We start from the raw sequence: 13979 nt of genomic DNA on the forward strand, positions 1-13979 counted from the left end.
TCTTATAATAGTAGTCTTATACAATATTTGTCCTTTTGCAACTGACTAATTTCACTCAGCATGATGCCTCCCAGATTCCTCCAGGTTATGAAATGTTTCATGGATTCATCATTGTTCTCTATTGATGCGTAATATTCCATTGTGTGAATATACCATAATTTATCCGCTCATCCATTGATGGGCACCTTGGTTGCTTCCAACTTTTCGCTATTGTAAACAGTGCTGCAATGAACATGGGTGTGCATATATCTGTTTGTATAAAGGCTCTTATTTCTCTCGGATATATTCCAAGGAGTGGGATTGCTGGATTGTATGGTAGTTCTATTTCTAGTTTTTTTGAAGGAAGTGCCAAATTGATTTACAAAGTGGTTGTACCATTTTGCATTCCCACCAGCAGTGTATAAGTGTTCCAGGCTCTCCACAACCTCTCCAACATTTATTATTTTGTGTTTTTTGGATTAATACCAGCCTTGTTGGAGTGAGATGGAATCTCATTGTAGTTTTGATTTGCATTTCTCTAATGGCTAATGATGGTGAGCATTTCCTCATGTATCTGTTAGCTACCTGAATGTCTTCTTTAGTGAAGTGTCTGTTCATATCCTTTGCCCATTTTTTAATTGGGTTATGTGTCTTCTTGTAGTTGAGCTTTTGCACTTTCATGTAGATTTTAGAGCTCAGACGCTGACTGGAAATGTCATAGCTAAAAACTTTTTCCTGGTCTGTAGGTAATCTTTTGACACTTTTGGTGAAGTCTTTGGATGAGCATAGGTGTTTGATTTTTAGGAGCTCCCAGTTATCTAGTTGCTCTTCTGCATTGTTAGTAATGTTTTGTATACTGTTTACGCCATGTGTTATGGCTCCTAACATTGTCCCTATTTTTTCTTCCATGATCTTTATCATTTTAGATTTTATATTTAGGTCTTTGATCCATTTTGAGTTCGTTTTTGTGCATGGTGTGAGGTATGGGTTTTGCTTCATTTTTTTGCAGATGGATATTCCGTTATGCCAGCACCATTTGTTAAAAAGACTGTCTTTTCCCCATTTAACTGACTTTGGGCCTTTGTCAGATATCACCTGCTCATATGTGGATGAATTTACGTCTGGATTCTCAATTCTGTTCCATTGGTCTATGTATCTGTTGTTTTACCAATACCAGGCAGTTTTAACTACTGTGGTGGTATATATAATAGGTTCTAAAATCAGGTAGAGCGAGGCCTCCCACTTTGTTCTTCTTTTTCAGTAATGCTTTACTTATCCAGGGCCTCTTTCCCTTCCATATGAAGTTGGTGATTTGTTTCTCCATCTCATTAAAAAATGTTGGTGAAATTTGGGTCGGAATTGCATTGTATCTATAGATCACTTTTGGTGGAATAGACATTTTTACAATGTTAAGTCTTCCTATCCATGAGCAAGGTACGTTTTCCACTTGTGTAGGTTTCTTTTGGTTTTTTGCGGTAATGTCTTGTAGTTTTCTATGTATAGGTCTTTTACATCTCTGGAAAGATTTATTCCTAAGTATTTTATCTTCTTGAGGGCTACTGTAAATGGTATTGATTTGGCGATTTCTTCTTTGATGTTCTTTTTGTTGGTGTAGAGGAATCCAACTGATTTTTGTATGTTTATCTTGTATCCTGATAATCTGCTGAGCTCTTCTTTTAGTTTCAGTAGTTTTCTTGAGGATTCGTTAGGGTTTTCTGTGTATAAGATCATGTCATCTTTAAATACAGATACTTTTACTTCTTCCTTACCAATCTGTATGTCCTTTATTTGTTTATCTAGCCTAACTGGTCTGGCTGGGATCTCCAGCACAGTATTGAACAGCAGTGTGATAAAGGGCATCCTTGTCTGGTTCCCAGTCTCAAGGGGAATGCTTTCAGACTCTCTCCATTTAGAATGATGTTGGCTGTTGGCTATGTATAAATGCCCTTTATTATGTTGAGGAATTTTCCTTCTATTCCTATTTTGCTGAGAGTGTTTATCATGAATGGGTGTTGAACTTTGCCAAATGCCTTTTCTGCATCGATTGATGAAATCGTGTGTTTTTTTTTTGTTGTTGTTGTTTTTAATTGTATCTGTTTTCTAAATCTCTCTGGGGTAAAAGAGCCAGACCTAATTTCACCATCTTGAGTATTTGAGATTTCTTTCCCAAACAAATTTGAGGTTTTGTTCTTAGATGGCTGATGTTACATTTTATAGAAACATGTGGGTTCTACAGCTGCAGACACCCAGGGTGACTTTTCTCATGGAAGTGGGAATAAGCTGAGCCTAGTTTTATAGTTTTTTGCAACAATGACTCCGAGACCATGCTTTCCAAGAGGGGTGGTCTCAGAGCCTGCCATCTCTGTATTCACGTTCCACACACATCATGCAGTCCTCAAGTATGCAGTCCCCACACACAGGTCACTTCACTGAGTTATTGCAATTAATCTGTTTACTGCTTGATTCTGTTATATATTCTTTTTTATCTGGCAGGCAAAAGTTTTTAAATATTTTAAAATAAAACCCACTTGGGTTTTGCATATCTCCCATGTTTTACTTGGTTTTCTAAGGTCATTCACATGACAGTTTTAACTTCGGTTTTCTAGAACAGAAAGAATGTTTATATTCTAAAAAAGTTACGCTGAGACAAACAGGGATTATCTGCATTTGTATCACAACGCAGAATTATTCCCATGTTGTGCAATGTGATGCCTTAGCTCTGCAATTGTATTGTAAGCTTTTGGCATGGACCGTACATCAGTGCTTTCCAATGGAAGTATAATGTGAGCCACATATGTGATTCAAAATTCCCTAGAAGCCACACTGTAATAAAAGAAACAGGTGAACTTAGTTTTAATAATGTATTTTTATGAAATACTGTTGAGATATTGTTGAGATACACTCCTTTTTCATACTGATTCTTTGAAATCCAATGTTATACTCACTGCACATTCAATTCAGACTGGCTGCATTTCAAGTGCTCAACAGCCACGTGTAGCCATTGGCCACAGTATTGGACAGTGAGGTCTTAAATATGTATAATTTAGTGCTAGTAATTTTTTTTAACACAATAGGTTGTGTTACAAGACTGGTGCTTTGTGTGTGAATGTGCGTGTATTTTAGTTAGATTTCTCTAATTGAATAAAATATAAAGTCTTTAAAAATGTGTATTTTCTTTTTCTTAAAGGCTCTTCCTTCTTCCATGATTATAGTAGCAGTTTATTGTCCTGTGATAGCGGCTGTTTTCATTGTTCTGAAGATGGTCAACTACCGGCTACACAGAGCACTTGATGCTGGAGAAGTTGTAGATAGGAATGCAAATGAGTTCACAGATCAGCGAGCCAAAGCTGAACAAGGCAACTGTTCAACTAGGAGAAAAGACAGCAATGGACCGAGGTAAGGAAACCTAGTTACTTGGTGTAATGGTGTAGATTATTATATATGTGTAATGATGTGATTATTGTATCGTACCTGTTCTGTTTATATGGTTTTAAAGCAGTTTTGGGTCTTACCACCATAGATAGGACGAGAAGTACAGGTTTGTAATGTTAGACCAGAACAAAGCTAACTGACATACTTGGGGATTAAAGTAATATCCTTCACCTTAATACTAAATGCCATGTTAGAACAATATGTTGCCATATAATATTTATATCAAAGAAATAGCTTATGAATCTTAGCATTTAACTTTTTATTTACACATATAAATGAAGTACGTTTTATATCTTAAGCAAATTGTGATAACGTTTTAATTGACATTTATAATCTGTATTTCTCACTTAGTCTGTTTTGATTATCTTTCAATTTTATATTCTTACCTTAGAAACTAGGAGTCCTGGTGGTGCAGTGGTTAAGCGCTCTGCTGCTAACCGAAAGGTTGGCGGTTTGAACCCACCAGCTACTCCGCGGGAGAAAGATGTAGCAGTCTGCCTCGGTAAAGATCACAGCCTTGGGAACTGCCTGGGGCAGCTCTGCTCTGCCCTGTAGGGTCATTGTGAGTCAGAGTTGACGCCACAGCAACAGATCTGGTCTTTTTTTCTTTTTGGTACCTTAGAAGCTTTTTTTTTTTTTATGAGCTTACTGTATTTTTAGCAAATAATGTGTGTGTTCTAGGTTTGTTTGCCAATCACGCCCTCCCCCTGCAATGTATTTTCATAAGCATGCTGTGCTATTTTTTTTTTTTTTAACGGCAACATGTAAAAAAAAATTGGTATAGCGCTTATAAAAATACCTCCTGGGGGGAGGGCAAGGTTGGCAAATAAACATAGAACACATGTGTTACTTATGTAAAAATAAGGTAGCTTTGCTTTCCTAAATCTTTGCATGAATGACTTTTTAGGATTTAACTTTGTACTTGTCACCTTCACCTGAAGATTTTCCCTCCCCTTCCCAGTTAAAGTATCCCCCCTGCCTCTCTCAGTGGCTTTTTAACCCATTACCTCGGCCCTACCCCTTTTCTCTTTTTGAGAGAGGGGTTTAATTTATTCATAGTCAAAAATTTATCATGACCTTATAGAAATAATAGATATCACTAACATAACTCGTAAACGGTTACTACATAACCACTTGACATATATAAGCTCATTCAATCATCAAACAATTCTATTATCCCGTTTTTATAGATCAGTGGAAACTAAGATGAGAAAGATCAAATAGTATAGGCAGTTGGGCTTTGGAGTCCATGCCTTTAACCACTATCCCATGTTTCCACTAAGTATAATCAGAAAGATTTCAGGTGCCAAGGTATATTTTCCAGTGCATTGAAGGCCCTTGTTAGCCCCTTTAAATTATATTTTTCTTCTTCCCTAATTATCTTACTTAATCATTTATTTACATTTATAAGCATCTTGAAGGCAGGAACCTTGTTTTTCTTATAAACAACTACATTTATAGAACCCAGAACAGTGTCTGGCACTGACAGATACTCAGTAAATATTTGAAGTAGTGAAAACATTTTTTCTATATTATTTTACGTGACTGCACAGTAGTCATTTTGTGGATATATGATAATTTAACTATCCTATTTTTAGTTATTTCAGTTATTTTCAAACTTAAATATTAGAAACATAATGTTTAAATTTTAAACATCATGTAAACATGACTAAATTTTTTTGCCGTAATTTATCAGAGGTGAAATTACTAGGAAGGCTACAGAATGTAGATTGTGCACTTTGTCAGCCTGGGCTTGAATCACTTGCTGTCACCTTGGGGAAATTACTTAAGCTTCTTATGCTGTGGCTTTTTCATCTGAGTCATGAGGCAATAATAGTACCATCTCATAGGATTACTACAAGGAATAAATAATGTATATAAAACACGTGGAATAGTTCCTGACACAGGGTAACTTCTTAACAATTGCTAACCCAGTGCTTATTATTTCCAGATACTATATATATTCTTATTGCTTCCATTACTGAATTATTTTCCAGTTTTCTTTTATTTAAAAGATTTTATTTTGAAATATATACATTCTAAAAAGTCTGTGAAATATGTGTAATTTAGAGAATAAAAAAGTGTTTAATTACCTACCACAAAGATTAAGAAATAAGACATTACAAATATCATACAAGCCCCATTTACTTCTTTTCCATTTAATTCCATTCTTTTCCCTTTAGGAATACCTATTATCTAGATTTTGTATTCATAATCCCCTGGCTTTCTTTTATTGTTATACAGTGAAACCCATGAGAGCCAGAACTTGACGGAATTGCCTTATATTTCCGAGTCTTGCAAGTTTTCTGCCTATGACAGGGTGCGGTCTTACCACTTTTCTGTCACTCATTTTAGTGAAAGATATTTGTGTTTTCCTTTTCTGACAGGTTTCTTCCTTACACAGATTCTGGATTTCACAGGCTTTACTGTACAGTCTTTGTAGGTATTCCTAAACATATATATTATTTAATTTTGCCTGCTTTGGGACATTACCTGAAGACAGTCATAGGATATGCACTTTTCTGTGAGGGGTTCTTTTGCGCAGAATTGTGTTTTAGAGACTCACCCATGAGGTGAGGTGCTAGTAGCTGTAGTTCATTCATATTCGCTGTTGTACAGTCTGCCATCGTAAGAGTAGACCACAATTTATCTGTCCGTTTTCTGTTGATAGTCATTCAGATTATTTCCATAACATGTTATTGTATATGTCTCCTGGTACATATGTGTACCTCTAGCGTACCTAAGATGTTCACAGGGCATTTTCATGTTTAATTTTATTAGATAATTCCAAGCTGTTTGCTAAATTATTGTACCAGTTTACACTCTCACCAATAAAAGTATAAAAGTCCTTATTGTTGCATATCCTCATAAGTATTTGATATTGTTAGATCTTTAAAAACTTGCCAATCAGGTAAGTGTAAAATGTATCTCACTGTGACTTTTAGTTAACATTTCTTACTACTAATGAAGTTGAGCGTCTTATCATGTATTTTTGGTCCATTAAGGTTTTGTGTTCTTTCAAGTGCCTGCTCATGTCTTGTTTCATTTTTCTTTTGAGTTATCTTTTTCTTATTGATTAATAGGAATTCTTTATATTCATGATACAACCCCTTTATTGATTATGTATGTTATCTTCTCAGTTTGTGGCTTGTCATTTCACTTTCTTTGTTTCTTATGATTATCATACATTCTTAAAGTCAGTATAATCAAATTCATTTTTTTGTGATTAGCATTTTTTGTGTCTTGTTTAAGAAATTATTTTCTACTCAGAGATCAGAAAGATATTCTCCTATGTGGTCTTGTAGAAGTTGTGTGGGTTTTTTTTTTTTTTTAATTTCAATTTTACTTGAAATTTTTTTAGTCCGTAGTTTGAGATAGGGATCCCAGATTTACCTTTTTTTTTTTTTTTTTTAATAGTGAATAACTGGTTTTCTCAGTACTTGTTAAACAGACTGCCTTTTCATAAATTAAGCTTCCATATGTGGTAGATAAGTTTCTGGGTGCTCTGTTTTATTCATCTAGTTGTTTTTGCTTGTGCTATTACCACATTATCCTAACTACTGTGCCTTTATAAAATGACTCTTGATATCTGGTGGGGCAAGCACCCTACCTTTTTTGTTTTCAAGAGTGACTTTAATGTTTTTGTTCCTTTGCTCTTTGATATGAACTTTAGAGTCTGCTAGGCAAGGGCTGCAAGAACTTGAATTTTTTTGGAATTACATTGAGGAGGGAGATCCTCTGGTGAGAATTGGTGTCCTTATGATAGTGAATCAATTAATCTTCTCTAATGTCTTTCAGTAAAGTTTTATCATTTTCTTCATTAAAAGGCTTGCATAACTTTTGTTTTTGTTGTTGTTAGATGGCTGTCAAGACAGTTCCAACTCATAGCAACCCTAAGTACAACAGAAAAAAACACTGCCCGGCCCTGTGCCATCCCCACAGTCGTTGCTGTGTTTGAACCCGTTGTTGCAGCCACTGTGTCAGCCTATCTTCTTGAGAGTCTTCCTCTTTTTCGCTGACCCTGTACTTTACCAAGCATGAAGTCCTTCTCCAGAAACTGGTCCCCTCTGATAACATGTCTGTACATGAGACGAACTCTTGCCATTTTCACTGCTAAGGAGCATTCTGGCTGTACTTCTCAAATTTGTTTGTTCTTCTCGCAGGCATGGTATATTCACTGTTTTTTTACCAAGACCGTAATTCAAAGGCATCAATTCTTTTATCTTCCTTATTCATTCTCCAGTTTTTGCATGCATATGAGGTGATCGAAAATATCGTGGCTTGAGTCAGGTACACTTTAGTCCTGAAAGTGACATCCTTGCTTAACACTTTAAATAGGTCTTTTGCAGCAGATTTTCCCAGTGCTATACATTTTTTTTTTATAACTTTTATTAAGCTTCAAGTGAACGTTTACAAATCCAATCAGTCTGTCACATATAAGTTTACATACATCTCACTCCCTACTCCCACTTGCTCTCCCCCTCTTGAGTCAGCCCTTTCAGTCTCTCCTTTCTTGACAATTTTGCCGGCTTCCCTCTCTCTCTATCCTCCCATCCCCCCTCCAGACAAGAGTTGCCAACACACTCTCAAGTGTCCACCTGATATAATTAGCTCACTCTTCATCAGCGTCTCTCTCCCACCCACTGACCAGTCCCTTTCATGTCTGATGAGTTGTCTTCGGGGATGGTTCCTGTCCTGTGCCGACAGAAGGTCTGGGGAGCATGGCCGCCGGGATTCCTCTAGTCTCAGTCAGACCATTAAGTTTGGTCTTTTTATGAGAATTTGGGGTCTGTATCCCACTGATCTCCTGCTCCCTCAGGGGTCCTCTGCTGTGCTCCCTGTCAGGGCAGTCATCGATTGTGGCCGGGCACCAACTCGTTCTTCTGGTCTCAGGATGATGGAGGTCTCTGGTTCATGTGGCCCTTTCTGTCTCTTGGGCTCTTAGTTGTCGTGTGGCCTTGGTGTTCTTCATTCTCCTTTGATCCAGGTGGGTTGAGACCAATTGATGCATCTTAGATGGCCGCTTGTTAGCATTTAAGACCCCAGACGCCACATTTCAAAGTGGGATGCAGAATGATTTCATAATAGAATTATTTTGCCAATTGACTTAGAAGTCCCCGCAAACCATTTTCCCCAGACCCCCGCGCTTGCTCCGCTGACCTTTGAAGCATTCATTTTATCCTGGAAACTTCTTTGCTTTTGGTCCAGTCCAATTGAGCTGACCTTCCATGTATTGAGTGTTGTCTTTCCCTTCACCTAAAGCAGTTCTTATCTACTGATTAATCAATAAAAAACCCTCTCCCACCCTCCCTCCCTCCCCGCCGCGTAACCACAAAAGTATGTGTTCTTCTCAGGTTTACTATTTCTCAAGATCTTATAATAGTGGTCTTATACAATATTTGTCCTTTTGCCTCTGACTCATTTCGCTCAGCATAATGCCTTCCAGGTTCCTCCATGTTATGAAATGTTTCAGAGATTCGTCACTGTTCTTTATCGATGCGTAGTATTCCATTGTGTGAATATACCACAATTTATTTACCCATTCATCTGTTGATGGACACCTTGGTTGCTTCCAGCTTTTTGCTATTGTAAACAGAGCTGCAATAAACATGGGTGTGCATATATCTGTTTGTATGAAGGCTCTTGTATCTCTAGGGTATATTCCCAGGAGTGGGATTTCTGGGTTGTATGGTAGTTCTATTTCTAACTTTTTAAGAAAACGCCAGATAGATTTCCAAAGTGGTTGTACGATTTTACATTCCCACCAGCAGTGTATGAGAGTTCCAATCTCTCTGCAGCCTCTCCAACATTTATTATTTTGTGTTATTTGGATTAATGCCAGCCTTGCTGGTGTGAGATGGAATCTCATCGTAGTTTTAATTTGCATTTCTCTAATGGCTAATGATCGAGAGCATTTTCTCATGTATCTGTTGGCTGCCTGAATATCTTCTTTAGTGAAATGTGTGTTCATATCCTTTGCCCAATTCTTGATTGGGTTGTTTATCTTTTTGTGGTTGAGTTTTGACAGAATCATGTAGATTTTAGAGATCAGGCACTGGTCGGAGATGTCATAGCTGAAAATTCTTTCCCAGTCTGTAAGTGGTCTTTTTACTCTTTGGAGAAGTCTTTAGATGAGCTTAGGTGTTTGATTTTTAGGAGCTCCCAGTTATCGGGTTTCTCTTCATCGTTTTTGGTAATGTTTTGTATTCTGTTTATACCTTGTATTAGGGCTCCTAGGGTTGTCCCAATTTTTTCTTCCATGATCTTTATCGTTTTAGTCTTTATGTTTAGGTCTTTGATCCACTTGGAGTTAGTTTTTGTGCATGGTGTGAGGTATGGGTCCTGTTTGATTTTTTTGCAAATGGATATCCAGTTATGCCAGCACCATTTGTTAAAAAGGCTATCTTTTCCCCAATTAATTGACACTGGTCCTTTGTCAAATATCAGCTGCTCATACGTGGATGGATCTATGTCTGGATTCTCAATTCTGTTCCATTGGTCTATGTGCCTTTTGTTGTACCAGTACCAGGCTGTTTTGACTACTGTGGCTGTATAATAGGTTCTGAAGTCAGGTAAAGTGAGGCCTCCCACTTTCTTCTTCTTTTTCAGTAGTGCTTTGCTTATCCGGGGCTTCTTTCCCTTCCATATGAAATTGGTGATTTGTTTCTCTATCCCCTTAAAATATGACATTGGAATTTGGATCGGAAGTGCGTTAAATGTATAGATGGCTTTTGGTAGAATAGACATTTTTACTATGTAAAGTCTTCCTATCCATGAGCAAGGTATGTTTTTCCACTTAAGTATGTCCTTTTGAATTTCTCGTAGTAGAGCTTTGTAGTTTTCTTTGTATAGGTCTTTTACATCCTTGGTAAGATTCATTCCTAAGTATCTTATCTTCTTGGGGGCTACTGTGAATGGTATTGATTTGGTTATCTCCTCTTCGGTGTTCTTTTTGTTGATGTAGAGGAATCCAAGTGATTTTTGTATGTTTATTTTATAGCCTGAGACTCTGCCAAACTCTTCTATTAGTTTCAGTAGTTTTCTGGAGGATTCCTCAGGGTTTTCTGTGTATATAATCATGTCATCAGCAAATAGTGATAACTTTACTTCTTCCTTGCCAATCCGGATACCTTTTGTTTCTTTGTCTAGCCTAATTGCCCTGGCTAGGACTTCTAGCACAATGTTCAATAAGAGCGGTGATAAAGGGCATCCTTGTCTGGTTCCCGTTCTCAAGGAAAATGCTTTCAGGTTCTCTCCATTTAGAGTGATATTGGCTGTTGGCTTTGCATAGATGCCCTTTATTATGTTGAGGAATTTTCCTTCAATTACTATTTTGGTGAGAGTTTTTATCATGAATGGGTGTTGGACTTTGTCAAATGCCTTTTCTGCATCAATTGATAAGATCATGTGGTTTTTGTCTTTTGTTTTCTTTATGTGATGGATTACATTAATGGTTTTTCTAATATTAAACCAGCCTTGCATACCTGGTATAAATCCCACTTGATCAGGGTGAATTATTTTTTTCATGTGTTGTTGGATTCTATTGGCTAGAATTTTGTTGAGGATTTTTGCATCAATGTTCATGAGGGATATAGGTCTATAATTTTCTTTTTTTGTAATGTCTTTACCTGGTTTTGGTATCAGGGAGATGGTGGCTTCATAGAATGAGTTGGGTAGTATTCCGTCATTTTCTTTGCTTTGGAATACCTTCAGAAGTAGTGGTGTTAACTCTTCTCTGAAAGTTTGGTAGAACTCTGCAGTGAAGCCGTCCGGGCCAGGGCTTTTTTTTGTTGGGAGTTTTTTGATTACCATTTCAATCTCTTTTTTTGTTATGAGTCTATTTAGTTGTTCTACTTCTGAATGTGTTAGTTTAGGTAGGTAGTGTTTTTCCAGGAATTCATCCATTTCTTCTAGGTTTTCAAATTTGTTAGAGTACAATTTTTCATAATAATCTGAAATGATTCTTTTAATTTCATTTGGTTCTGTTGTGATGTGGTCCTTCTTGTTTCTTATTCAGGTTATTTGTTTCCTTTCCTGTATTTCTTTAGTCAGTCTAGCCAATGGTTTATCAATTTTGTTAATTTTTTCAAAGAACCAGCTTTTGGCTTTGTTAATTCTTTTAATTGTTTTTCTGTTCTCTAATTCATTTAGTTCAGCTCTAATTTTTATTGTTTGTTTTCTTCTGGTGCCTGATGGATTCTTTTGTTGCTCACTTTCTATTTGTTCAAGTTGTAGGGACAGTTCTCTGATTTTGGCTCTTTCTTCTTTTTGTATGTGTGCATTTATTGATATAAATTGGCCTCTGAGCACTGCTTTTGCTGTGTCCCAGAGGTTTTGATAGGAAGTATTTTCATTCTCATTGCTTTCTAAGAATTTCCTTATTCCCTCCTTGATGTCTTCTATAACCCAGTCTTTTTTCAGGAGGGTATTGTTCATTTTCCAAGTATTTGATTTCTTTTCCCTAGTTTTTCTGTTATTGATCTCTAGTTTTATTGTCTTGTGGTCTGAGAAGATGCTTTGTAATATTTCGATGTTTTGGACTCTGCAAAGGTTTGTTTTATGCCCTAATATGTGGTCTATTCTAGAGAATGTTCCATGTGCGCTAGAAAAAAAAGTATATTTTGCAGCAGTTGGGTGGAGAGTTCTGTATAAGTCAATGAGGTCAAGTTGGTTGATTGTTGTAAGTAGATCTTCCATGTCTCTTTTGAGCTTCTTACTGGATGTCCTGTCCTTCTCCGAAAGTGGTGTGTTGAAGTCTCCTACTATAATTGTGGAGGTGTCTATCTCACTTTTCAATTCTGTTAAAATTTGATTTATGTATCTTGCAGCCCTGTCATTGGGTGCATAAATATTTAATATGGTTATGTCTTCCTGATCAATTGTCCCTTTTATCATTATATAGTGTCCTTCTTTATCCTTTGTGGTGGATTTAAGTCTAAAGTCTATTTTGTCAGAAATTAATATTGCTACTCCTCTTCTTTTTTGCTTATTGTTTGCTTGATATACTTTTTTCCATCCTTTGAGTTTTAGTTTGTTTGTGTCTCTAAGTCTAAGGTGTGTCTGTTGTAGGCAGCATATAGATGGATCGTGTTTCTTTATCCAGTCCGTGACTCTCTGTCTCTTTATTGGTGCATTTAGTCCATTTACATTCGGGGTAATTATAGATAAATAAGTTTTTAGTTCTGTCATTTTGATGCCTTTTTATATGTGTTGTTGACAATTTCATTTTTCCACTTACTTTTTTCTGCTGAGGCGTTTTTCTTAGTAAATTGTGAGATCCTCATTTTCATGGTGTTTGACTTTATGCTAGTTGAGTCGTTACGTTTTTCTTGGCTTTTATCTTGAGTTATAGAGTTGTTATACCTTTTTGTGGTTACCTTATTATTTACCCCTATTTTTCTAAGTAAAAACCTAACTTGTATTGTTCTATATCGCCTTGTATCACTCTCCATATGGCAGTTCAATGCCTCCTGTATTTAGTCCCTCTTTTTGATTATTGTGATCTTTTACCTATTGACTTCCATGATTCCCTGTTATGTGTATTTTTTTTTTTTAATTAATCTTAATTTGTTTGTTTTTGTGATTTCCCTATTTGAGTTGATATCAGGACATTCTGTTTTGTGACCTTGTGTTGATATCTGATATTATTGGTTCTCTGACCAAACAATATCCTTTAGTATTTCTTGTAGCTTTGGTTTGGTTTTTGCAAATTCTCTACACTTGTGTTTGTCTGTAAATATCTTAATTTCGCCTTCATATTTCAGAGAGAGTTTTGCTGGATATATGATCCTTGGCTGGCAGTTTTTCTCCTTCAGTGTTCTGTGTATGTCGTCCCATTCCCTTCTTGCCTGCATGGTTTCTGCTGAGTAGTCTGAACTTATTCTTATTGATTCTCCCTTGAAGGAAACCTTTCTTTTCTCCCTGGCTGCTTTTAAAATTTTCTGTTTATCTTTGGTTTTGGTGAGTTTGATGATAATATGTCTTGGTGTTTTTCTTTTTGTGTCAATCTTAAATGGGGTTCGATGAGCATCTTGGATAGATATCCTTTCGTCTTTCATGATGTCAGGGAAGTTTTGTGTCAGGAGTTCTTCAGCTATTTTCTCTGTGTTTTCTGTCCCCCCTCCCTGTTCTGGGACTCCAATCACCCGCAGGTTATCCTTCTTGATAGAGTCCCACATAATTCTTAGGGTTTCTTCATTTTTTTAAATTCTTTTATCTGATTTTTTTTCAGCTATGTTGGTATTGATTCCCTGGTCCTCCAGATGTCCCAGTCTGCATTCTAATTGCTCGAGTCTGCTCCTCTGACTTCCTATTGTGTTGTCTAATTCTGTAATTTTATTGTTAATCTTTTGGATTTCTACATGTTGTCTCTCTATTTTTTTTAATATACATTGATTTCTTGACTGCTGCTTCCATGGGTTTTGATTGTGGGTCCAGTAAAATGAAATCATTGATAGTTTCAGTATTTTCTCTGTTTATCATGATGTTGCTTATTGGTCCAGTTGTGAAGATTTTTGTGTTCTTTATGTTGAGGTGTAATCCATACTGAAGGCTGTGGTCTTTGATCT

At 36.5% G+C, this 13979-nt stretch overlaps 1 protein-coding gene across 5 annotated transcripts in view; it reads left to right on the forward strand.

Moving 5' to 3' along the window:
* Window positions 1-13979, forward strand: part of PCNX1 (pecanex 1) — a 187594-nt gene that overhangs the window by 30389 nt on the left and 143226 nt on the right. For all 5 annotated transcript variants that reach the window (XM_064292658.1, XM_064292660.1, XM_064292659.1 and 2 more), the window contains exon 2: window positions 3167-3375. In XM_064292658.1, coding sequence (XP_064148728.1) covers window positions 3167-3375 — 209 coding nt within the window. The remainder of the gene's footprint in view (window positions 1-3166; window positions 3376-13979) is intronic.

The sequence above is a fragment of the Loxodonta africana genome, chromosome 10 (genome assembly GCF_030014295.1).
Source record: "Loxodonta africana isolate mLoxAfr1 chromosome 10, mLoxAfr1.hap2, whole genome shotgun sequence".
Classification (NCBI taxonomy): Eukaryota; Metazoa; Chordata; class Mammalia; order Proboscidea; family Elephantidae; genus Loxodonta; species Loxodonta africana.